This window comes from Lagenorhynchus albirostris, chromosome 17 (assembly GCF_949774975.1).
Source record: "Lagenorhynchus albirostris chromosome 17, mLagAlb1.1, whole genome shotgun sequence".
Classification (NCBI taxonomy): domain Eukaryota; kingdom Metazoa; phylum Chordata; class Mammalia; order Artiodactyla; family Delphinidae; genus Lagenorhynchus; species Lagenorhynchus albirostris.
This window is the reverse complement of record NC_083111.1, coordinates 63,863,203-63,889,423: the sequence shown is the minus strand read 5'-3', so window position 1 is coordinate 63,889,423 and position 26,221 is coordinate 63,863,203. Positions and strand designations below refer to the sequence as shown.

Genomic DNA, 26,221 nt, shown 5'->3' with positions numbered 1-26,221 from the left:
TTGATTGAGAAGGGCTCACTGAAGGAAGCCCTTGTTTCTAACACAGCTGCAGGATTTGAAAAGGTGAGATCATAGCGACATGCTTTATAATAGTATTGAGCCCAGTCATCATACCGTCAGCCCTCCACGTCATGGATGCAGAACCCACGGATTCAGGGGGCCTATTGTATCACACCATTGTATGGGTGGGACTTGAGCATCCTTGGATTTTGGTATCTGCAGGGAGTCCTGGGAACCATTTCCCCGTACATACTGAGGGACGACTGTATTGAATATTCAGGAAGAATATTGAGACTGATCACCATAACCCTCATTCTCACTTGCTGTGCGAGAGTCCTTTTGTAGGGGGAGGGGTTGCCTGAACTACAGACCCAAGTAGACCTAAACAGGCTATACTGTTGGACTGAACGGCCCCTCCCGCTGTTGGGAGTTAGCTCCATTTTGCATTCGGAGAGAACCAGAGCAAAGAGGCTTTTGCACCAAGTGGCCTTGAGAAGCAGAAGCTATCAGACTTCCCAATCCTGCCCATTTGCCATTGCTTGAGAGTTTAACAGCCAGATCTGTGCGTTTCCTAGGAGAACACAAACACAATAGCCAAATAAAAATCAAAACTCGCGGGCTTCCCTGGTGGCGCAGTGGTTGAGAGTCCGCCTGCCGATGCAGGGGACACGGGTTCGTGCCCCGGTCGGGGAAGATCCCGTGAGCCATGGCCGCTGAGCCTGCGCGTCCGGAGCCTGTGCTCCGCAACGGGAGGGGCCCAACAGTGAGAGGCCCGCGTACCGCAAAAAACAAACAAACACACAAAAAACTCGCTGTATAGGACCCAGGAACTTGAGGCGGGGAAGACAAGCTGAACCGCTAGAATTGTAGCTCCAATTAAAGTAGAATGAACAGAAGAAACAGAAGAGAACTTTAAAAAATACGAACACTTACAGAAAAAGAAGGAAACCCTAGTTATTCCAACATCACATGGGAAGGAAAAGAAAGCTGATATATAGATATATAGATATAGATATAGATATATATTCTGTTGCGATGTGTGCCTGTAACGTGCAAATTAGCGCAGATAAGGAATGAAGTCACTAAAACCAAAGTTATATTTGTCCACATGCAGTTTTTCACCAGGTGCTATGTGTTATGCTATTAACACCAGGTAAATGAGAAAAACACCATCCAGTTGAGCATAATGACCTGTGAAAGAATAATACACAACACCTGTCTCTCCATTTTACCTACATGCATTGCCTGCTTTGTCTCCTCAGTAAAACATAAGTGTCCTGATTCTAATAGCAAAGGAAAAGCCTTAAATATTGCAGAGTTTTGAAACATAGAAAATGTGATTTTGCAGTAGCCGGCGGGTGGGGGGCGGCGCATAAAGTAATCACATTAATGAATACAGAAACAACACTAAAAAAAAAAGACAAGAGCTTAATCTTAACCTCCCAATAATCACCTGCTTCCTGGGGCACTGAAAACTGAAAAGCACTCATTTGCAGTCGGTAAGGATAACTGCAAACCTCCTGCAGCAGGAGAGCACTTTGTGTCATCTGATCTCATTTGGGTTCCCACAAATAGCTTCCTTTTGAGAGGGGTCAATTAACAAAACAATAAAAGAACTATTGTTTCTTTAAAACAGCAACCCAATATTTTCTCTCCTGAAGGAGAGATAAAAAACATATTCAGGCCAATGAGGAATAGGAGGAACCAAACAGGCTCAGTTGGGGAGGGTCCACCTGGGGCTTCCTGGATCCAACTCACCATACACAGAGTTTGGGGTAGAGGAGGGTGGGCCCTTCTATGACGCTTTAGTCCCCTTTAGTCCCCTTTAGTCAAGTTTCTGAATTGCCATTTTCCAGGTCCCCTTTCTGTCTTAAGCCCATTCAGCGGAACGAAAAGCAACAATAAGCCACAGCCATCTACCTCTGGTTTCCTGTTTCATTTAAAAAAATATAACCTTCCTCCCAGCTATTCTCCATGGCTCAAAAACCACAACTCTTCACCATCAACACCTCTGCCGAGCAAACTTCATGTCTTGTCACAATAGCATACTATATTTAATATAATGTTTCCTTATTAGGAACTTGTGATATTTAAAACTGTGATAGTTTTCTTGTATCACTTACAAGACGGTATAAGGTTTGAGCTTTTCTGCCTCAACTCCATTTTTCCCATAAACCCATAATCCATCACGCAGGGATTATTTTTTAGGAATGCATATGCCGCATTATAGGACAGACAGGTGTACTCACTGTAAATCCTGGTTTAGCTCATTCTTCCATCAGGCGGACTCTTCATCCAGGGTCCTACGAGGTCACACTGGCTCAACCCCAGCAGAAGTCACCACCTAGGATATACTGTACAAAAGTCTGCTGCCATCCCTTTATCATGTCTGGGTTGGAGTAGGGCCCACCTACTAGTGACGTCATTGCCACAGCCCGCCCTCATCTCCAGGCCTGGGGTATCCCCAGAGTGCCATTAGGACCTAGCAGGTGGGCCAAGTTACAGCTAACTTCTAAAGCAGGTCTTTAAAGCCATCCTTTACCCGGAATGCAATCCTTTCTTTTCTCATCCTACTTCCTACTCTAAATTTACAAGGCGAATACTAAGAACTATGGGCACTGAGATTGATAAATAATGTCTCTTTGTTTAGATAAACTGGGCCACAAGCTGGCCCAGAGGCTAGGGCCATAGTGATGAAGTAATGCTGCCATCTTTAAAAGTGACTGAAGAGCAGAATTTTGTTTTACTTGTCAGGTGTAACCCAAACGAAGGAAGTTTTTTTAAAAAAATGCATGTAAATTGCAGTTATCAGATTCTTACTAGAGTCCCTTCCTCTCCTTTCTTGCTAATTCCCTCCTTGCTAGATCCAGGCACCGTCACTATGCCCGTGCTCCATCTTTTTTCTATGCTGCATGATTTGTTTTCCTACCTTCTCCTGGAAAAGGGGTTTAGTACCACAGCCGGCCAAGAACAACATTAAATGTCCAGGTGTCTCCTGGCTGAAAATTCTCCCTTAGACCGGTAGCAAGTTCTGAGTCTGCAAAGCCTAAAAGCCCCAGGAGGGATTTTGCTGCCTATCTCTACAATGCTAAGTTTGAATTGGATAGAACCCTATTTAAGAAGGTATGATCTTTCCAAGACAGACATTAAGACTCCATATCAACTTAAATATAGGTTCTTGCAGAGAAATATCCTCTCTCCCTCCCCCCCACCCCGTCTCTCCACAAAAACTTAAAATAAGAGAGTTGAGTAGTTTTGCAGCATCACTACTGCTCAGGGCTTCACCTTAGATGAATGTTAACCTGAGATCAGCTACCAGTAAAACGGCCAGTCACTCCACCTGAGGCCAACTTTTATTAGGCTGTGGCTGCCAGGAAGGCTTAGGATACATTTTCCGCATGAAGATGGCATAAACAGGACCACTGAAGGAGACACACATTTTTGCCAGTGCCATTTGGTCCATGAGAAGCTCTTCGATTTTCAACAACGTCTTTATTTCAAGTCTTGACTTTGCTTTCACTGCCTTCACTTTTCAATTCCAAAGTTAATACCTATTAAAGTCTTGCAAACAGTGGCTGTCAGAAGAGCATCTGTTGCCCCTGTCACACCTGTGCTTTATCTGTTGGGGTTATGGAGATCCAACTCGTCAACCTGTATTAAACCATTGAGAATCAACACTTTAAAAGGATGATGCCATCTGGCATCTTCTTTACCAATCGTGAAACTAAAAAGGGTTTTTATTTTACTTTTTTTGAATTTTATTTACTTTTTTTACAGCAGGTTCTTATTATCTATTTTATACATATTAGGGTTTTTAATATTTAGAGGAAATTCTGAGCATAAAGCCTATCCTTCTTTTACTTTTTGGCAAATTCACAAAGTCCAAATAAAATATTTTTATAAGTTGTTAGAAAAATATTATCAGTTACTTTATTATTATGCACTGTTACCGGCACGGTGGATATGCAGAGCCAATAAATCATGGAGAAATATGCGTATGTGTGTCCTTCAGAAAATCTAATCTGGAAGTCTAAACCATGGAAGCAGTGATTAATTAGCCAGCTCTCTAGTCTATATTAACAAGGAATCAGCTGCTCTGTTGCACAGTCACTCAACCAATATGTATGCTCCAGAAACTGTTCTAGGTGTTTGAGATGCATACGTGAATAAAAGTTTCCTGCTATCATGGTGTCCCACTGTGATTTATAATAAAAAAATATATATGATATATATATACTCTCTATATATTTGATATATATACTTGATATTTACATATATTTAATATATATACTTGATATGTATATATATTTGATATATATATTTATACTTGATGTATATATACATATACTTGATATATATACATATATTTGATATATATACTTGATATATATATACTTGATGTATATATATACTTGATGTGTGTGTATATATATATATATATATACACCTGATATATATCTATATAGAGATAGATACTTGGTCTTTGTCCCTCTTTCTGGCACAGAGCTCTTAAAATCCTCGGCATTTCCTAAGTGATGAGAGCCATAAAGTTGTCGTTTATTATGTTAATGAGGTGCTTTTGGACCACATCTAAGGATGACAGGGAGGGGAGAGGAGATGGAGTTTGAAATAATCAACGACAGCCAATGATTTACTCAGTCATGCCTATGTAATGAAGCCTCCATAAAAACCCAAAGGCCAGGTTTCTGAGAGCTTCCAGGCTGGGGAACCAAAACACATCCACATGTCAACGTGCTGAGCCCCAAACTCCATGGGGACAGAGGATCCTTTGCTCAGGCCTCGCCCTCTCTATCTCTTCACCTGGCTGTTGATTCGTATCCTTTCATATTCTTTGTAATAAACCAATAATCAAGTAAGTAAACTGAAGTTTACTGAGTTCTGTGAGCCGCTCTTGCAAAGTAATCGAACCAAAGGAGGGGATCATGAAAACCTCTGATTTATAGCAGTGAGTCAGAAGCACAGGTGATAACTTGGCCCTGTGACTGTCATCTGAAATGAGGGCCTTCTTGTGGGACTGAGCCCTTAACCTGTGGCATCTGACGCTAGTCCAATTCTGATGCTAGTGTCAGAATTGAGTTAAACCTGTGGGACACCTGGACAGCTTCCATGGAGAGGGAGTGATCCATGAGGTTACATCTGGAGGAAGAGCATTCCAGGCAGTGGGAATGGCAAGATGTGATAGGACATTACCTGGCATATTCCAGGAACAGCAAGGAGTTAGCATGGCCTCCCACCAAGTCAGTTCTGGAACCCAAACACCCTCCGTCTTATAACTCCAGCCTCCTAGAAGACCTTGGAGTCCCCTGCATTCAGGTGGTAAATGGGAAAGAAACAGGTAGACAACACACACATACTTCTCAACTCCCTTGACTCGGAAGCCACAAACATATTTCATAGGTTGAGAACATGTCACGTGGCCATACTGGGGGAGTCTGGAAATGAGAAAATAATTTGTGCTCAAGAAGAAGAGAATATAATTTTAGTTGAAGCTAGCCTGTCTCTAACACAGCAACCAATATGAATTATCTGGCATTGGTGTTGGGCTGCACCCTGCAGGCCTGCAAGGCCTCTACTCACCCAGCTTCAAGACAGAAGAGCCCAGAGTCAGCGACAGAGACATCAGTGGTTTAATGGATGGGGGAGCCTACCTCTCTGAAGCAAGGTCCTGGAGCAACACCCCACCACGTGCAGCAGACCACGGGCAGGACAGGGCGCAGTCTTCACTCCCAGGGGGAACGCGGAGATTGCCAGTTACAGGGGGAATTGACCTCAGGGTGGCTCATCGGTTACCGGGGAAATTTGCAGAGGGGCACGCCCCTCACCACCCCTGGATAAGAACAATCACTAGCTGGGGCCTGGTGCAAGCATATAGGAAGGTCAGTCGTGTGAGTGGGGTGTGGGTGAAGCAGGCACCGGTCGATCAGGGGACGTACAGAGAGCAAGAGAACAGTCACCTTGAGTTGCCTGACCGTACAGAGTGTCTCTTTAGTGATACCAGATTTAGGGAGATGAGGCGGCCAGTCTTTAATCAGTTAAGGGAAGAATGTATGGTCAACAACTCCAAGCTAATATAGGTCCCTAATGAGTGACAAAGCAAGTGATTGATTCCAAACACACCTGATATTGCTGCAGTCAGTGCCTGCTTTGATAGGCACAAAAATTAAAAAAAAAAAACAAAAAAACAAGTAAATGTTAGGGTTCAGAAATGGTGTCCAAGCCATAATCTTTCTGGTGACCACAAATGTCATTGTTCAGCTGTCTAGAAATCTGACAGCAGAAACCATCAGGCCATTCGCACACTGCCAAGCTGCTGGGTAGATGCGTGACCGGGTTCGTGGTCTTTTTAATTACTCTCCATTCTTTAAAGCTATCTTTAGCCATGCAGGTATAGACCCAGTTCCTTCAGAAAGCACTCCACATGTGGACTGTAGATATTTCAGGAGAAGAAAAGTAAACTTTCCCAATGCTCTAGACAGACTGTTATTGCTACCTGTACAATCAGCTTTTGAATTGTATCCATTTTTCTAGCTTTTCTGTGGCCTGTGGTCCTTCAAGTTGTGGCTCGCTCCCGATTTGATAAAACATGCTCACACTTGAGAGTGGAATCAGAGATAGAACTTGTTGGCAACACTCCAAGAACAAGAGCAGGTGGCCAGTGACAGTGGAGATTTAGTTAGCAAGGCTTCTACTTGTGGTGTCCAAATCTGATAACTGGAATGTTTGTAAAAAGAACTCTATTTGTGAAGTTCGATCCTTTCAGCCTGCAAACTTGTCAGCTCAGAAGCATAATATAACCATATACGTGAGAAAGGACAGGTAAAGTGCAAGTACATGAATTTTCTAATAACCAAATCCTCTTCAATACATCTATTCAATAACTGAGCACATTCAAATAACAGTGATTTCTCAGAGGGAAAGCCCAGCTGGTTAACGATTTTGTGATATGAGTTTTAGGGCATAACAGGGATACGGTTTTATCAGGAGTCACTGAATGTGGGCCAGATGACAGGACAGGGAAAAATGGAGATGAAATGTCTCCGGTAATTATACATATCTTTTCTGTCTGACTCAGTTTTGTTTTGTTACCATACAAAATTCATTTTAGAGTTGAAGAAAAGATATTTTTACTTCTTTGGATTCCATTATAAAACTTCTTTTAAGTTAGGTTAGAAAAGTTGATTTTCACTACGTTGGTCATGGTAATGTTTTTAATCAATGAGATAAAATGCAATTAAACATTCTAGAAACAAACAATGAAATATGGTTATTTATGCCAGTGTATGTTTTTTTATTACTTAGCAAGATACAGAGAAAAAAGTAAATCATTACTAACATTTGTGCATTTAGATATGCTACCAAAACAAGCAAATTATCCCAGCCCTCCTACTGCCTCTTTTATTCTGCTTTTAAAAGTAGCCCTGCCTCCACTTTCCTAAACATCAGTGACTCATATTTCTTCATTCATTCACATCATTCATTAGGATGAGACTATTAAAAAGGTAATAGATTATTTTTGTAAAGTAGAATTCTGCTCTGAAATCTCCTGTGATTTTCCTGTAAAATTTCTGAGAGCACACGCTTGTTGCAAAATATTTTTCAAACAATACAGAAATGTTAAACATGAACAGTTAAGTGAAATGAACACTTTGCACAATCCCATAACCCGGAAGTAAGCCTGGTTAAGTGTCTGGAGTTTATTCATCCCAATTTTTCAATACAGATAGATGAACAGAATAATAGATAAATATTGTACATATTGTTCTGCAACTTGCTTTTTTCATTTATCAATTAGATTTAAGCATCTCGTGTCAGCCAAATTTCTAATCAAATTATTCAGTCTGATAAATAACGTAAAACTGTTGCAAATATATTCGCGTAGTTAATTTTTGTTAAGGATAGAGTTATTCTAGAGAGTATAGAATAACGAGGACTTCGTGGCAAAAGAATTCTCTGAACTCTGAGCTTGTCTAGCACAAATGGACCATTTACATCAGTGTTTCCAATGCCACAGCAAATCAGAACCAAAAGTTATGATTTTTTTAAACCAAATATTTTGGTTCATACCTTGGAAACTTCCATTCTGCATTTGAACAGCCCTTCTTTGGGGGGACAGGCCCAAAGCCATTAAGTTCTGGTGGTTGTCACAGACTAAATTAGTCATCCAAAATCATTCTTCACTGTCTCAACCTTCTTGAGTTGTTATCTGCCGTTAATATCGTACTTACTCTGAAAAAAGCAGAAAAGCCTCAAAACCAGCATGCCATTCTAAAATCATTCTCTCTTCCTCCTCAAGTTTCTAACTCAGTGAAATTCCCACTCACTCAACCTCCCAAACTTGCAATCTTGAAGTCATTCTTACCTTCTGCCTGTCATTTCCCAACCTTATCCCATCAGTCAAGTTCTGCCCATAGTACATACTTCTTCATCAGCTCTCAAATCTCTCTCCTCTTCTTATTCCTCACTGCACCACTGTGGTCCAGGCCCTCGTCATCTGAACTACTGCACCAGGCAGCGTGGTACATACAGGGAAGGGGTCATGAGCTACGAGAGCAAACCAATTAGAGTTAGAATCCCTTCTTTTCCTCTTCTCTGGATGTGTGTCATGTTACTTACCTTACATGTTTGATCGTTTGTAAAAAGGGAATACTTACCTAACTTGTGGAAATCAACTTAATATAAGGAATCCGGGATAGAGGCTAATACGTGGGAGGTCTTCATTAAATGTCTTTTTCTTTTCTTGATCTTTCCCCACACCAGTCAATCTTAAATTTACACTATATAAAAATTGTGTCTGCAAATAATATGCCCAATCAGGTCACTTACCTACTTAAAGACCCCTACTGACTTCCTATTGCTTTCAGGCAGAAATCTGAACATTTTATCATGGGATAGATCTTCCACAATCTTGTCCAAATTACCTTACCTGCTTCAACTTAGAGCAAGAAGTTAGGAAGCTCCTACACCATCATATCCACCTTTTCTTTCCCTGCACCCTAATACGTGGCTGAACCCGTGGCAGATACTAATTAGAAGTTTGATAGATGGATGGATGCATGCACAAAGAGATGGATGAATACATGAACACATGAATGAATACATGTATAGGAAGACAAGATGTAAATACCTCTTCCTCACATTCTGAAATACTTAATAGATCTGAATTTGCAAGCTTCTAAGAAGCTGATCATTCATTCCTAGGCATAATTGCTCTCTCCCAAATGTTCTGGCTTATAGCCAGAGGAAACTCTTCCCACTGTAGACTGAGTATATGATTTGACTCAGACGATAAATCAAACTGTGCTAGGGTGAGATGATTCTACAAACATTTACTGAGCAGCTGTTAAGTGCTAAGCACACTGTGGACAGTCTGAGACCGCTTAAAGTATGCACACAAGTAAAATGGGAGCTCAGAGTTTAAAGAACTCACTAGAAAAGGGGACCATGGTGTCACGGTTATGGAGGTTGTCCAGGTGGTGATGGTGGGGTTCAGCGAAGGCTTCACACAGGAGGAGGAGCCTGGCTTAGTTTCAAATGGTGAATATGAATAAAAGTAGGTCCTTTACTTCTTTGGGACAACTGAGGGAAGTTGGAAATTAAATGTTATTATGGAATAACTGTTACTTTCATAAGCTGTGATAATGAAATCGTGGATCTGAGAAAAATATCCTAGATGCATGTTGAAGCGTTTAAGGGTGACGTGTCATGATGTCCATAACTTGTATCAAAATACTTTAAATTTATGAAACAAATACGCCCAAATGGTAAAAATTATTTTTTAAAGGAGATGGTATATGTTTATTTGCTAGTCTCTCTACTTTTCAATATGTTTAACATGTTTCATAATAAAAGTGAAAACAAACAAACAAAAATAAATAGGTCCTTTAAACTGGGGTGGGACAAAGATGAAGGTTTCCCAAGTGGAAGAAAAAGCATGCCAAAGATAAATAAGAGAGAGCACACATCAAGGGTTTTTGCAACTAGTTCATTCACTGTGGCTGTAGTCTGGAGAATATTTAGCTGAGAGATACATTTCAAAATAAAATAAGAAAAACCAGGTTGGAGAGCTTGTGCAAACAAAAATGAAAAAGGGATAGTAGAAGGTAGGGAAATGTTCCAGGTGATCTCATCCATTTGCATAGCCTTTAAATACTACCTACATGCACCTGACTCCTAAATTTATATCTCTAGCCCTGGTTACTCTCCCAAACTCCGACTTATGCTCAGTTTTCTCCTAAACTAAACTTTTCAACCACTCTGCCCCAAGTCTGTAATTCTAGGAATCAAGAGTTTCTAACCAAAGTGGTGAAAATTCTGAGGAGTAATGTCCTTTTATGAAATTACACTTTATTACTTTCAGAAATGATATAAAGTATACATTAAAATGTAAGTATATTCCTGCCAAAATAGGTAAGTCAATAAAAATGTACTTCAAAATAAGCTTTTATTACAAGGCAATGTACTGTAAACATAAAAATCTTGAATTTGAATTACACCTTTTATTATGAACATTTCACTCAATAAAAATCTCATGAACTGGGTCCAAGTGATGACAAATTCCAAACTAATGAAGTGTTCCCACAGCTTAAATAAACAAATTTAGATCACCAAGTAAAATCAAAGCCAAGTGTATTTGCACAACTCACGAGTGATATGGGGACTTCACTCGTGTTGCAGTGGTTAAGAATCTGCCTGCCAATGCAGGGGACACGGGTTCCATCCCTGGTCCGGGAAGATCCCACATGCCACAGAGCAATTAAGCCCATGAGCCACAACTACTGAGCCTGCACTCTAGAGCCCGTGAGCCACAACTACTGAGCCCGTGTGCCACAGCAACTGAATCCCATGCGCGTAGAGCCCGTGCTCCACAACAAGAGAAGCCACCACAATGAGAAGCCCACGCACCGCAACAAAGATAGCCGCCCGCTCGCCGCAACTAAAGAAAGTCAGTGCGCAGCAATGAAGACCCAACGCAGCCAAAAATAAATAAATTTATTTTAAAAAAAGAATGATATGAATGGACTAGAACCTCTAGTGTTTATACTTCGCCATTTGTATCAAACTTTCAAGGTCTTCTGAGTGACATAAGTAGTCTTTGCATTTCCAAGGGCCAAACACTAACGTATACAGAATATCCTCTCTACTCACTTGTTGAAGACCAAGAAATCTGAGATACAAGGGAATGCTATGACTAGTGACACACCCCAGTCATTTAAAGAGTTCTCTCAGGTGATTCTGGGCCACGTCATTCAATCTTGTGCAAGCTTTCCTCCTCATTAGTCCTGCTTTCTACATGTGGAAGCATGCGCCATAACTACAAGGGAACCACTGTTGGTTATCTGCTCACTGTCTTCTTTCATTTCTTGCAAAGGCAGCAAAAAATATATTTATGTTTACCTTGATCCCCAAAGGCACACACAGGCCCTTTTGTTTGAATACTTTGGATGGGAAGGTCTTAAACCAATCTGTGTGGTGAGGGGACCCAAAGAATCTCAAGAGACCTTCCTGATCCAGGAAGACTCCAGCTTCTGGTGATAAATGACCCCATCCCTACTTCTGACAATTACCTGTTATTAGGGAGATGCTACAGAGGAAAAGGAATATACGTTCAGTTTATGGTTCTCTTTCATTTCTATTTTCAACAAACAATTAATAGAACCCAAATCTTTTTCAAACACCTAGTGTTTTCCTTTATGAGCAAAAGACAAATTATAGTTTAGAAATTAGAATCTATTAGATTCAACCTCATTTCTTCTTTGTCTTCTAGAGTTTTTCTTAAAACCAAAAGGTAAGTTCTTTAGGCAAACATTTAATTAGCATCAGTCTTACATTTTCACAGTCAAGTCTGTCTGGTAGGTTATACATGAATAATAGAATTCTGTCAGTCTGTTAAGCTCAAGTCAGCTGCCTTTTTCTGTTAAGTATCCTACCACACTCAGAATGAATGAATGAATGAATGAATGTTTGAATGAGTGTCTAAAGGTAGGCAGCTGTCATTTTTCTGGTTAAACCTAAGCCAACTACAAAAGTTTAAGGTGACATATAGAAATGGAATAAAATAAAAACAATCCACATACATTGTTTAAAATTTTTATTTGCTTAAAAAAAAGAATGGAAATAGGTTTGCAAAAATATATCTGCATGTACAAAGTAATCCATGTGGTTAAGGAGCGCAAGCTCTGGAACATACTGCTGGATAAATTATTCATCAAAATTGGATCTTTTTCCATCAGAATCAGTGGGAAGTCATTATTTTACATGTCAAAAGCCACTGAAAAAACTAAATCTATTTTTACAATCACCAAATTCAGAAAGGTTATATTCTAACACATATTCTTGGATACCAGTGGAGCTAGTTACCAAGTGATCTCAGAGTTGGACAGATCAATTTAGCAAGAGGTAGTTTCTCCAATCATGTCCCTCCTTTCTTTTCAGCAAGGTCATTCCTAGAGGGGATAAGGATAAACAGCATAATCTTCGAGTCCCTTTGAATTCCTGTTCTGCTGGGACCCCATTTTCCTCAAAGACAGTCATATCTGTCTTGTGGCATTTTAGGACTTGAGATCATCTACCACAGAAAAGATTCCAGAGTTCAAACTTCTTGGCCAATTTTTCTTTGAGCATGCCATTAAAACAACAAAGAGAAATCAATCCTATGGTGTCATGGATTAAGGGGAATTGTTTTAAACATACTTTTTGTTAATATAACAATATTATTAACAATATCCAAGGAGGAGATGTAGGCTGGTGAAATGAGTCCCCTCCCAAAGGCAGCATACAAACCACATAACGACATTCTTCTTGAATAAGTTGCCTTAGGAGCTTTTGCGGTTGGTCCTCCAAGTTCTCCTGAGACTATCATATCCCAGAGCCCCACAGCTCCATGGCTTCCAGCTCATCTTGGACAGGGGTGAACTCTGGCTCATCAGGATGGGGAACTAGAGAGGAAGAGTGGGGGTGGGGACGTGATAGAACCCAGGAACCATAAATTGATATCCTCCCCTTATATGGGTCCATAGAGACATAGTCTCTAAAGTACAGAGATATCCTGCTCGGGTAGAAAGTAGTAGCTACCTTTATCCACCACAGTGCTTGCACCTTTGCCAGGAGGTTTCAGATGGTTAGCGAAAGAAGGAAGGTACAGATATACCGCAGAAATTGTTAGGAAACTAGAATCACAGCCAACTGCTTAAATATTACATGTTTTATTTACAAAAGAAACCCTGAAATCTCAGCAGAATGATGAAAGAAAAATAAATTTTAAAAACCCATCTCATGTTAGAAGTCCAACACCAGGGGGCAGTAGGGAGGGGAGGTGATCAGAGGAAGAATGGATAGTAGGGTGGTCAGGGAGAAAGGTGCCCAGCAATTTGTGTGGCTACAGGAAAGAGGAGAAGACACATTTAAGTAACTATTCCTGGGTCTTCACCTAGGGAAGCTTGGGATAATTCTTGGTAGACAATCTTATACCTATGCTCAGGCTGATATGCAGCAGTCAGTTTCTATAACAACTGACACATGTGATTTGGTTAAGTTCCAGTCTTATCATTGTATGTGCTTGGAGCAGGGAGGGCAAGAAATGTGACAGTGGGCAGGTAGGGAAGCAGGTGAGGCAGGGAAACAGAGTGCCCATTGTTAGGGGCAGGGGATGGGTGGTGGTGGTCAACAGGACAGTTCTGTATCTGCAGCCAATTGCCCAGGCCAACGTAATCAGTGGAGGAGTTCCACATCAGTGCTGGTAATCATTGTAAGGGATCAGATCTTAATAAGGGGCAGGGATATTTGAGAGAACGGGGAGGGAAGAGATGAACAGAGAAAAACACATCAGCAAAACTTTGACCAGTCCCTCTGGCAAATAAGGTTAAATTTCTTCTAAAGCAGAAAATTTAAATTCATTGGCTAATAAGCTCATTGCCCCAAAGCAGTCTTTGAACCTCTCTCTTGATGCTTCCAAGTGTGACTATGTTAGAAAATGTCCCATTACACAACCCTCCAGCATGCAGACCACAGATGTTTTCAGGAAGCATAATCTCTTCAGAATCTCAGTCTAGTAGTTAGGAAGAGGCAAGGACAGCATGGCCACTTTTGTTTCTTAAAATAATCCTTGGTGACCTAAAATGCATGCGGTGGGCAGGATGTCATCCAACAGTATCTCCAGGGCCCTCCTAATTACGGGGAAAGTTCTAAGTTTGAGGTTTCCCCAAAACAAGAGTAAAACTTTAGAGGACTTCATGGCCACACCACAGAAATAACACAGAATGAGAGGCCCCAAAGAATGTTCAAACATGTCCCTCAATGATCAGATATGAGGTCAGAGGCCAAATCTGTGTGGATCGCCATTTGGAAGCAAGGAAGACTTAGATGTGGTATTATTTTAAATTTCCTCTTCAGGGGTAACCTCTATATTAATTTGTACTTTACAGAAGATGCCTCTGGATAATTTAAAAGGTTGTAAGCAATTCAAGCTCTGCTTCCTGTGCATAATAGGTCTGCTTTTATAGCACCCTCACCATTATGATACTAAGCATAGCAAGACATTGCTCAAAGCCCACAAGGGCTGACACTTACCTCCTACGCTGTAGGCAGAACATGAAGAGGGGTCGCAGTATCCAGGCTGGCCAGAAGGACCTTGTGGTCCAGGCACCCCCAAGTGACCTGGTGGACCCCTTGGTCCAGGAGAGCCAGGGGGTCCAGGGCTTCCTGGCCGACTTTCCCCGGACGGTCCTACGAAGTACCCACCAATGAAAACAGTTGGTCTTTCATCATCACAGGGTGAGTTTTCAGACTACCAAGAAGTAAACTAACTCTTACAAGAAGCCATATTACACATCTTAAGAACTGGGGTGATCTGCCTCTCTCTACTCATTGAGTTCTATTCCTGAACTGGATTTCCTGGACAGAGGATCATACTGCAATCACATGTTCTCCTGGAGGTCAATGCTTTCCATCAGCTCAGGAAACCAGAAAGCAAAATGTAGTCTTTTTTTTTAATCACCTCCTGGATATGAAAGGGAAAGGAGCATACCACTGTCAACCTCGTTTTCTTTATGGAGTTTCTGTTTCCCAATGCAGGTTCCTTATGAATTCAATGTATGGCCATGCACACACACACACGTACATATGCACACACACATGAACACACTCGATCTCAACCTTATAACTTATCCTGGTTTATGGCCCCAGATAATTGGAATAAATTAGTCTAAATTTGAAAGAAATTATACTGGAGGAGAAAAATGAGAATTCTGAAATTGGACCCAATATACAAATCCAAAATTTCTTTAGGCTAGCTTGAATCAACTGAGAACTTACACTGAGTGAAAGTGAGACGGGGATTAAAATTTTTGTGAATTTAAGAAGTATGTCAGTCTGGAATTTTTCTGGTTTATGCGTTTGCTTTGTTTTGCTTTAGGCCTGGATTCCAACAGTGCTAAGAAGACCTTTTTCAACTAGAAATGAAACTCTTCAACTAGAACCACAATGAAAATTAGGAACACGTATCACCTTATATTTGAAAAGCGTTGTGACTCTCAGATGCATTCCGTTTCATTCAATTAACATTCACTAACCACTCATTCTAGCTCATGTAAGGCATGAGCTAGATCAGTTCCTCATACAATCTCTAATAACAGGAGTATTTATACTCAAAGTGAATCCATTGCATTAGGAATCTCTCCTACAGAAGGTATTTTCCAAAATCATCATTAGGTTGGAAAGAAAAATCGGTAAGTCATTTGATTCAATATGGCTAAGACGGGGATTGTAAATATACAGTTGGATTGTAACCTTATAACTTTAATAACAGAGTATGATCATCTGGAAGCCATTCTAAAAGCACATAGTAGAATACACAAAACTCATTCAGTAAGGTGACCATGGTGGCAGAAACCACGAGTGTTCATCAAATATCCATGCGTTCCCCTAGATTTTGAGACTCCCTTACAGGTCGGCTGGGGCCATATGGCTAGTTTCAGCCAGTGAAATATGACTGGAAATGACATCTTTCATCCTGCATTCAGGAAGGTGATGTGCCTCCTTTATCTTTCTCCCAAGGCCTTTTGTTCCAAAATGGGGGAAAAGTTACCCTACCCACATCAAACTCTGGGTAAGTATCAATCCACTAAGCACTGGGGATTGATTTGTTACTACAGCATAGCCTAGCCCAGCCTAACTCACGCAACCAATAAGATCCCAGAATATGCTGTGTCTTTGGGGGTTTGTGTATTGGGAGGTTCGTTACTAACAAACTAGCCTTCCAATGAAAGCAACGAGAAATATAGCCATTCCAGTTGGACACAAGGATGTAATATGGCCATTTGCCTCACCTGCAATGTCAAGTGAATATAGAGATTTAGGATTTCCACCTTACAGTTTCCTGTTAGGTAGGAAGAGTTACCTGCTGGCCCAGGGGGGCCTCTTGGACCTTGAGTTCCAATGCCTGGATTTCCTTTATCTCCCTTCACACCAGTTAAACCTATTCAAAAAAAGAAGAAAAAAGAAAGAAAGAAATAAAAGAAAGTTCTCCTTAAAATGACATCTGGGTGGTTCTGTTTTTCTGGGTTTCGAAAGGATATCGCTGATGAAGGCAATGATGAGGGTTGATTTAGGGTTACGGTTGTCATGGGACTTTTAAATTGAATCCTGACACTGGTGACTTCTGCACAACCACATACAGAAGGCTGGCTCTGTATCTGAGTTGTCTTCTGTATTTGTAATACTGCAAGTTTATCGTCCTCCCTCCCACTGAAGTGGCTCAGCCTGCAGGGATCTGGCCTGTGTCTTTGCACGCACCAGGCCATTGGACGCATGCAGTTGGCACCCCACGAGTAACACAATAGAAATCACAAGTGGACATATCTAACATTTTCCTTTTGGTCCACCCTGTAATGTATCTGCAAAAGGCATGAATTATAATTAGGCAGCAAAGTTCTAAAGAGCGTGAGTTTCCATTAAAAACTTGGAAGCTTCAGGACGGCCTGTGTTTGATTTGGCTGATTCAGCCCCATAAAAATCTAAACCTATTCATGTTTCTTTTCCACTGAACAAACTTCTTATTCCAAATAATTTACGCTGGTGTTAACAAACTATAGATTTTTACGGGCAGAAAAACAGAGAAATACAGGCTCTGACACCTCATCGTCCAAATGGGTCCTATCACAAGACTGCTGAACAGGTGACAGCATGCTATATTGAGGCCCGATTCATCAGACAGAGAGAAGAATCAGACTGGGGTCTGGGTTACCCTGGCTCGCATCACAGAAAGTCTCTAGTATCTGTTTTTCATGTACAATAATACTTCAAAATAATAGAATGCAGAAATACATCTCTTCATAATTACAAAGAAATTATGTGTGAACTGGCAAAGCCTAGGAGGGAACATAAATAAAGGAAAATAATTTGATAGGCAGCAGGCATGCAAGTGATCTAAAGTGTTTATAGTTACAAATAACTTTTTTTTCCCTTCTAAGTGCAAGGCATGTTCACTGTAGGCAAATTAGAAGATACAAAAAGCAAGGACTCCAGTCCTAGAAAATAATCACTTTTAACATCTTGGTTTGTAACTTCCAGAAAGAAAGGTATTGATGTAGTATTTGCTCTGGGAATAGCAGTGTTTTTCTACACTGCACATATACTGATGGTCCTTTCGTTTGACGTTTTGATGTCTGCTGTGTTCCTTGTTGACTACCTCTTGGGGTCAAGGTGGTATACCTGTCACCTTTAAAAAAGGCCTTCTTCCTTGTTAGCGGTCCTCAGGGCTGCTCAATCCACCTCAATGCTTCCCTAACATCCATGCCTATTGCATGTGGCCTTGGTGGTGTCTTCTGAGCTCACGAAAGACCAGTACTGCAGGAAGAGGGCAGGGCACTGACCACCAAGCCTCTGACCTCCTGTTCTGAGACTCACTCTTCTCCTAGGAACTGACAGGAAGAGAGTTATTTCTCAAAAATAAAACTACAATCATATCTGAGTTTAAAAATCACATAGACAAGCCAACATCTAATGCTCAATTGCTAATCAAGTTGTTCAGACAGAAAATCACCATGAGTACGTCTACTGGGCGTTACCCAAATAGCTACTGATTTAGCTAACTGGGTAATAACTGGAGTGAGTACTTTTGTTTTTTTGCTTTTTATTTTTTTGTTTTATTTTTGGCTGTGTTGGGTCTTCGTTGCTGCATGCGGGCTTTCTCTAGTTGCGGCGAGCGGAGGCTACGCTTCGTTGGGGTGCATGGGATTCTCATTGCAGTGGCTTCTCTTGTTGTGGAGCACAGGCTCTAGGCGTGCGGGCTTCAGTAGTTGTGGCACGTGGGCTCAGTAGTTGTGGTGCCCGGGCTTAGTTGCTCCACAGCATGTGGGATCTTCCCGAACCAGGGCTCAAACCTGTGTCCCCTGCATTGGCAGGTGGATTCTTAACCACTGTGCCACCAGAGAAGTCCTGTGAGTACTATTTTTAATAGGAGGTAGATGCTCCCTCACTTGCAAACAATTGTGCCCTAACGTGCATCTGGAAATTGAGCAGAAATAGCCTCTTCTTCTGTGAGAGTTGGAGTTGCTTTCCCCACAGGGAACCACTGATTTTTAAAGAATTAGAACACAAGAAAATACACCAATGACTAACAGCAGGCTGCATGATTAAATGCACAGTGATTCAGAGGCCTCCCGTGACCTTACAGTACCTAAGGATCAATGGTAAGGACATGGCTTCCCCACAAGTGGAAGACGTAGGCTGAAGACAACATCCAGGACAGTATCCTTGGGAATAAGCCCCTGATAAGAGTTTCCTGACCTATCCTTTGCTTATTCACAAAGAATGCAAAAGGTGGGGAAGACTGGGGAGTAGAACGTCTGGTTGCTTTAATTTTCTAATTACGTAGAGAAAAGCAAGTGGCATTTGTTATTATCTGCAATACAAGTCAAAGTAAGAGAGGAAGGTCCTCAAAAGAATAGTCCAGCCCCTCAAGATGCCTTAAAAGAAAAAAAGAAAAAAAAGAAAGCTTTTAAGGATGTAGTTATATATTAACAGAGAATTTTAGATTTCCTTATCCTTGAAGTTATGAAATGTTCCAACTACATGTAGGCTAATATATCAATATTTGTCTATGTCTTCACTTGTGTTTCTCAGACTGAAGGAATACTCAGGTCCATGACAACCGATAAATCTTTCTTTTGGAATGAAAAAAACATGGTAAAAAACACCATTTAAGGGACTTCCCTGGTGGCCCAGTGGTTGAGAATCCGCCTGCCAATGCAGGGGACACGGGTTCGAGCCCTGGTCTGGGAAGATCCCACATGCCACAGAGCAACTAAGCCCGTGCGCCACAACTACTGAGCCTGTGCTCCAGAGCCTGTGAGCCACAACTACTGAGCCCGTGTGCCACAACTACTGAAGCCCGCGAGCCTAGAGCCCGTGCTCTACAACAAGAGAAGCCACCACAATGAGAAGCCTGCGCACCGCAACAAAGAGTAGCCCCCGCTTGCCCCAACTAGAGAAAGCCTGCACAGCAACGAAGACCCAACGCAGCCAACAATACATATATACATACATACATACATAGAGTTAAAAAAAAACCAGACAACCACTATTTAAGTACCTAAGATGAGGACTGAAATTGAAAGCTAAGCTTAGAGGCCTCAGATCTCTAAGAATAGAACTGGATATACTTTTGATAAGCCTTGTAGGCTGTAATTAAAAGAAAGGAAATCAAATGTTCTAAAATGTCAGCCTGTGACTGTCCATGAAATGACAATAAAGTCTGGGCATAGTCATTCTTTACAGACAAAATGCAGTCATCGCCCATAATAAGGGCTCCCTCATACATCTCTTTTGTGAGGGTCCAAGGTGGGGCCATTTGGTGCTGAGATGGGGTCACCAGAGCAAAGACATGGGAACTCCTGAGTTCACAGGATATTCCCTCCTGAAATACCCTTTCCACCTTGGGTGTCTCCATACATACTCCTCATTCTTAAAGACTCAACTCAAAGCTTCTTTACAACCACAACAGGCAGAAGCACCACAAATTCAAGGATTATCTACCTCAATCATGGCTATATCCCCTACCTTTCCATGGTGCCTTCCACATAGTACCTAACCCACAAATATTTACTGAATGAACAAATGAATGAATGAATGAATAATTTGCTTCCGTATTACCTGTGCCTCCTTTGGCACTTATCCCATTGCACTGCTTGTTGTCATGTTCACCTCGCCCGGCACCATGAGCCTGATGACTGCAGGGACCATGCCTTATTTATTGCTCTAGCGTCAGATCCAAGCACAATCTCACACATAGTAGGTGTCCAGGAAGGCTAACTGAATGACTGAATGTCTACACCCAAACGCAGCTGACTGTTACCTTTGAAGGATCAAAAAAAAAATTCCTTAGGCTGGAACTCTGCTTTTACTTTCACATGTCTGGCTTTTGTGAAAACTGTTTTTTTCTGACAAGCTCCTTATGTGGCAATATTAACTACTAGCGTTATTTAGAGATGAGTATCATGAACTCCAATTAAATTTAAGTTTCTGTCATTTTTTAAAAAATGAGCATAGGGACTTCCCAGGCAGCGCAGTGGCTGAGAGTACACCTGCCAATGCAGGGGACACAGGTTTGATCCCTGGTCCGGGAAGATCCCACATGCTGGGGAGCAACTAAGCCCGTGCTCCACAACTACTGAGCCTGCGCTCTAGAGCCCGCAAACCACAACTACTGAGCCCATGCGCTACAACTACTGAAGCCCGTGTGCCCAGAACCCGTGTTCACAACAAGAGAAGCCACTGCAACGAGAAGCCCGCGCACCACAACGAAGAGTAGCCCCTGCTCGCTGCAACTAGAGAAAGCCCGCACGCAGCAACGAAGACCCAACGCGGCCAAAAATAAATAAAATTTTTTTAAAAATTGAGCATAGCTGACATAAATGAAGATCTAACTTACTAAAAATATGATTTAGCTAAGATTAAAATATCCTTAGTTTTCTGTGGAGTTACCAAAAATATTTAGAATAGAATAAAATCTTTTCTATTATTTATTTGTTCATTCTTTTTTTAATGAGAATTTGTATGATCTACTCTCTTAGATCTTACTCTCATTAGAATTTTAAGATCTTGCTCTCTTCTTTCTTTCTTTTTTGAAACTTTTAAAATAGACTTTACTTTTTTAGGTTCACAGCAATACTGAATAGAAAGTAGAGAGTTCCCGAATATCCCCACCCCCTACACTTGCATGGCCTCCGCCATTATCAACATCCCTCAGTAGAGTGGTATATTTGTCATATTCTTCCTTTTTTAAAAGTCTCATGAGAAACCACATCAGGGCTACCTGATTCTCCCTTACTACTAATCTAACACTGACCCTCCACTATTTTCTTTTACAGATCTACTAAGGCAGAGACATGTTTGTTCTAGTTCATCGTTATATTCCTAGTACCAGGCACATATTAGTCACTCAAGAAATATGATGAATGAATGAAATACAAGGTCTGATTACAGATTTTGACAAACCAAGGATGTGAACAGTCGGTGTGTCAGCTATTCCTATAAATGGCCTCACCAGGTTCCGAATGCTAGATGCTTTACATGTACAAACTCACTTAGTCTTCACAAGAACCAAGATGGCAGGCACTACTGTTAACCCTAAAAGAGGCCTGTGATTCAGAGAGGTTAAGTCGTTTGTCCTTAGCTAGTAAGTAACAGAGCCAAGATTTCAACATGGGCAGGTTGATTCTGAGGCCTATACACTTAACCACAACACTCCCGGCCTCTCCATCCCAAGCTGGACCTAGAGGCTGAGTTTGTCTTGTTTGCTGTAGTCATGGCTTCCTGAACTGCCTGTCCAATCAATCTGCACATTTTCTCTGGTCCCACACTCAGAAATCAGCCCTGTGGTTATCATATTTCTTCAGCTTACTTCCCTTGGTTCACACACTTGCCCTCTGCTCGGAGCAATACTTGGGGTTGACTTTAATAGGATTTATCCTGCTCACACGGATGACTTGCCCAGGATCTGGCCTTTGGTTATCAGTTTCCTATTTTCCTTGGCCTGTTGGCCTCTGAGTGGGAAGATTTTACCCATTCCTATGGTCCCATGACCACACCAAGCACTCAGGCTGAAGTCTCATGCTACTCGAAGGAGCAGAGACATTCCCTCTTTATTCCAGACATTCTGAGCAACTCTCAGAATTTATGCCCAGGCAGATATGCAAGGCCTGGGTAATGTTTTCATTGTAATTCTACCAAGAAGCCACAGAAAATGTGAGACAAGGCTTCAGCTATGTTATTATATTGTCTGTTGCCTGGGAAATGGCTGGTGATAAATTCCAAGTATAGTCTGTTTTTCATTCAATGTATGCTTGAATGCCTGCTAGGTACAAGGTACTGGATCAAGTACCTAGCTACAAGGTGGCAGATTAATTGGACTCAATCCAACAAGTATTTAATGTCCTTTTCCAGGCTCTGCTATTTTTACATGCTTGGCCCATAGGATTAGTACCAGCACGTGGAGCTCCACATTCTGTGCTATGGTGGCCAAGACTGGAAAATACATAGCGTTTTTTGTTTTTTTTGCGGTACACGGGCCTCTCACTGTTGTGGCCTCTTCCGTTGCGGGGCACAGGCTCCGGACGCGCAGGCTCAGCGGCCATGGCTCACGGGCCCAGCCGCTCCGCGGCATGTGGGATCTTCCCGGACCGGGGCACGAACCTGTGTCCCCTGCATCGGCAGGCGGACTCTCAACCACTGCGCCACCACGGAAGCCCCTACATATTGGTTTTAAATGTAAAAGAATCTTTGCAAACCACTGCTAAGGGTCCCTCTCCCTATTGCCTTTTTCATAAAACAACTAGTCATCTAGTATGCCTCTATAATTCAGGGCTCAGCCAGGGAATGGTAAACCACTCTAGATCTTTCAGGCAGAGGGAATTTAATACAGGGATTTGGTTACATGGGTGACAGAAGGACTCAGAAACCAAATAGAAATGATGAGGCAACCCATAACATTAGCAACAGCAGGAAGCAACGATCACCCCTAGGTGTGCAGGGACAAGGAGAGGAAATGGTGTGCCTGGAGCTTTCTGGCGGGATCTAGAATGAGTGAGAGCTGCTCCAGTGGAAGCAGAAGCCACACAGGGGCGGTAGCCACAGCTGGAGTGGCAGAGGAGGCAGGGGTGGGGCTAAGAGGAGAAATAGTCTGACTTTTCTCCTCCTCTTACCCTCTAATCCTCCGCAGCGCCTCCCATTGGCTGAACCTGCTCAGGAGCAGAGGGCAAAGAAGCCTGGAAACACAGTGATGCACAGCTAAAGGAGGGAGAGGAGCAAACCGAAAGGAAACTCCCAGTCCAGTCCTAATATCAGGTACTGAGAATTCAGAGTCAAAAGTATCCTTCCTGCCTGTCACAGCTCACCATGCAGTAGAGTAAACAGACAAACGAGTAGCTATAATGCCGTATGAGAATTGCAACAACAAAATATGAGGGCGTCAAACTGAGGCATCTGTGGGGGATCTCAGAACGCTTTCCAATAGAGCTGACCGTCGGAGTTAAGTCTTGAACAGCAGGCATTAGGCAAGGAAAGAAGGGATGGATGGAAATGCACATGCAAAGGCTTGCTGATGAGAGAGAACAGGGAGCGCCTGGGGAGCTAGAAATGGTTTGGAAGAGCTTTGGCGGCTGCTGGCTGGGGAGTGGTCTAGGTCACGTCCGGACAAATTTTGTGTATCAGACTGAATTTGAATATGGGCCCTTACGTGCAGAGAACTCCTTCAATACTTTCTACCTACCCTATTTCCCCCCTTTTTTTTTTTGTTTGTAGTAAGTCATACTATTTTTCTTAAAAAGGAACTCAAACTGTTTAAGCTTCGGGACCCACAAAACATGGGTCTGCCTCTGCTGGATGCTACAAAGCAATACAACTAGCTGAGGTGGACCAGAGTCCCACAGAGCACAACCCCACCAACAAACACTGTGCCGGCTTCCCTGGTGGCGCAGTGGTTGAGAGTCCGCCTGCCAATGCAAGGGACACCGGTTCGTGCCCAGGTCCGGGAAGATCCCACATGCCGCGGGGCGGCTGGGCCCGTGAGCCATGGCCGCTGAGCCTGTGCGTCCAGAGCCTGTGCTCCGCAACGGGAGAGGCCACAACAGTGAGAGGCCCGCGTACCGCACACACAAACAAAACAAAACAAAACAAAAAAAACCCACTGTGGTAGTCCCACTGAAAAGCTGAGGAAAACGCACTGAATCATTAAGTAGTGCTACCCAGTAGCCAAAGGAACCCACTCACCAGATCAAGAGCAAGACAACAGGATAGTTTGCACTTCAATGTTTTCTATCGCTCAGAGACATGATAGTATAGGCAGGAGGTCCTCAGGTCTTTTGACCAGACATCTAAATTAGACGCACTTACATTTGGGCAGTGGAGGGCAGGGGGAAGCACAGAGGGAGGAGGCAGTGAAGGAGGGAGAAGGGAGGACAGAGGAGAGAAGATGATGAGGTACCCAGCTCATCATCACACACTAACCCTATCTCGTTGTTTGCAGGCTGACAGTTCACAGCTGCAGGGGTGGAGCAAAAGAGAACAGGGATTAAATAGGGCACCAGGAATCCTGGTGTTTTGTCCATCTAGTTTTGCCACTGATATTATGACTTCATAGGTACATAATAAGAAGGTCAGACCAAACGCCAGTCTATCACTTTCAGCTCCAAAGTTCTGATTGCTCTTCCTCAAATGCCATATCATTTCCAGCACTGACTGCTGGGAAAATTATAAATGATACAAAGTTAGCCGGAAAATAAGCCAATTGCTGTAGCTTAAAAAATGAGTATTGTAGGTTCAGCATGGATATTCAGCCATTTGATGGTATTTAAATAGATATTTAAATTAGAGCTTAGTCTGGTCTTTATTGGACGCGCAGGCTCAGCGGCCATGGCTCACGGGCCCAGCCGCTCCGCAGCACGTGGGATCCTCCCAAACCGGGACACGAACCCGCGTCCCCTGCATCGGCAGGCGGACCCCCAACCGCTGCGCCACCAGGGAAGCCCTGGTCTTTATTCTTTACAGAACTGAAAAGTGATGTGATGCTCTCCACTCTCGGAAAAGAAGGGAGTTTTGTCAGGGCATTGGGACAAGGCCAGGGTCTATGGAGTTTAAAACAAAATGTGTTATGGCCAACAGCCCTTCATAATAAGCATGAAGAATCACTATTAAGGTAAATACATCCTATATCTAGGATCCTCATCATGTTTTTCTGAGCTAGTAAAAAGTCCAGAAAAGTCGAATTACTTTGCTATATTCACATAATAATTTAATGTCTAAGTTAAATCTAGAACCGATGAAAATGGAAAGGGTTAATGAATATATCTTCTCTATGTATGTTTTCACCCATCTACACAAATGCATTTGGTATACTTACTTATTATAATGTATTTATTGCTTTAAAAGCCATGTCCAAAAATTCACTGAAAATGGTTTATCATAGCTAATATAAACAGCTTTAGTTTTATCCTATAAACTAGTACATGGTATACTTCCATTTCACTTGTTTATGTTCAAGGCCAGAAATTTAGAAAATGACAAAACACATTTCTACATTTAAAAGATAGGGAGTGGGGAAAAGAGAATTGGATGAAGGACGTCAAAATGTACAAACTTCCACTTATAAGATAAATAAGTACTAGGGATGGAAAGTATGACATGATAAAAATAATTAATACTGCTGTGCTTATATATGTAAATTGTCAAGAGAGTAAATCCTAAGAGAAAAATATTTTCTCAAGAAAAAAATCATTTTTTTCCAATTTCTTTAATTTTGTATATATACCAGATAATGGATATTCACTAAACTTACTGTGGTAACCATTTCATGGCGTATGTAAGCCAAATCATTATGCTATATGCCTTAAGCTTATACAGTGTATGTTAATTATATCTCAATAAAACTGGAAGAAAAAATGATAAAAAATAAAGTAAAGGGAGTCTTTCTCTATTTCCAGATTTGTGTGTGTACACGTGCACACACACATACACACACACACACACACACACACAGAGGCAATATAGGCAGAAGATCCTTTGACCTTTTTACCACAGACATCTAAATTAGACACACTTAAATTTGGGCACTGAAAAATCCAATGCTTTTTCTATGCATTTAGGTAATGCATATAAAATATATCCAGTATAACCAAAACTTCTATTTAAAACTTTCACCCTGCTTTTC

At 41.8% G+C, this 26,221-nt stretch overlaps 1 protein-coding gene across 4 annotated transcripts in view; it reads right to left on the bottom strand.

The window, feature by feature from the left end:
* Positions 1 to 12,092: 12,092 nt before the first annotated feature.
* The window catches only part of COL14A1 (collagen type XIV alpha 1 chain), a 243,885-nt gene continuing 229,756 nt past the window's right edge, over positions 12,093 to 26,221 (bottom strand). For 3 of the 4 annotated variants that reach the window (XM_060128280.1, XM_060128279.1, XM_060128281.1), the window contains exons 46-48: positions 16,415 to 16,492; positions 14,587 to 14,742; positions 12,093 to 12,956 (exon numbers count right to left, since the gene is read on the bottom strand). In XM_060128280.1, the coding sequence (XP_059984263.1) occupies positions 12,877 to 12,956; positions 14,587 to 14,742; positions 16,415 to 16,492 (314 nt within the window). In that variant the 3' untranslated portion in view covers positions 12,093 to 12,876. Of the gene's footprint in view, positions 13,780 to 14,586; positions 14,743 to 16,414; positions 16,493 to 26,221 lie in introns of all 4 variants that reach the window. The other variant, XM_060128282.1, reaches the window with a different exon arrangement.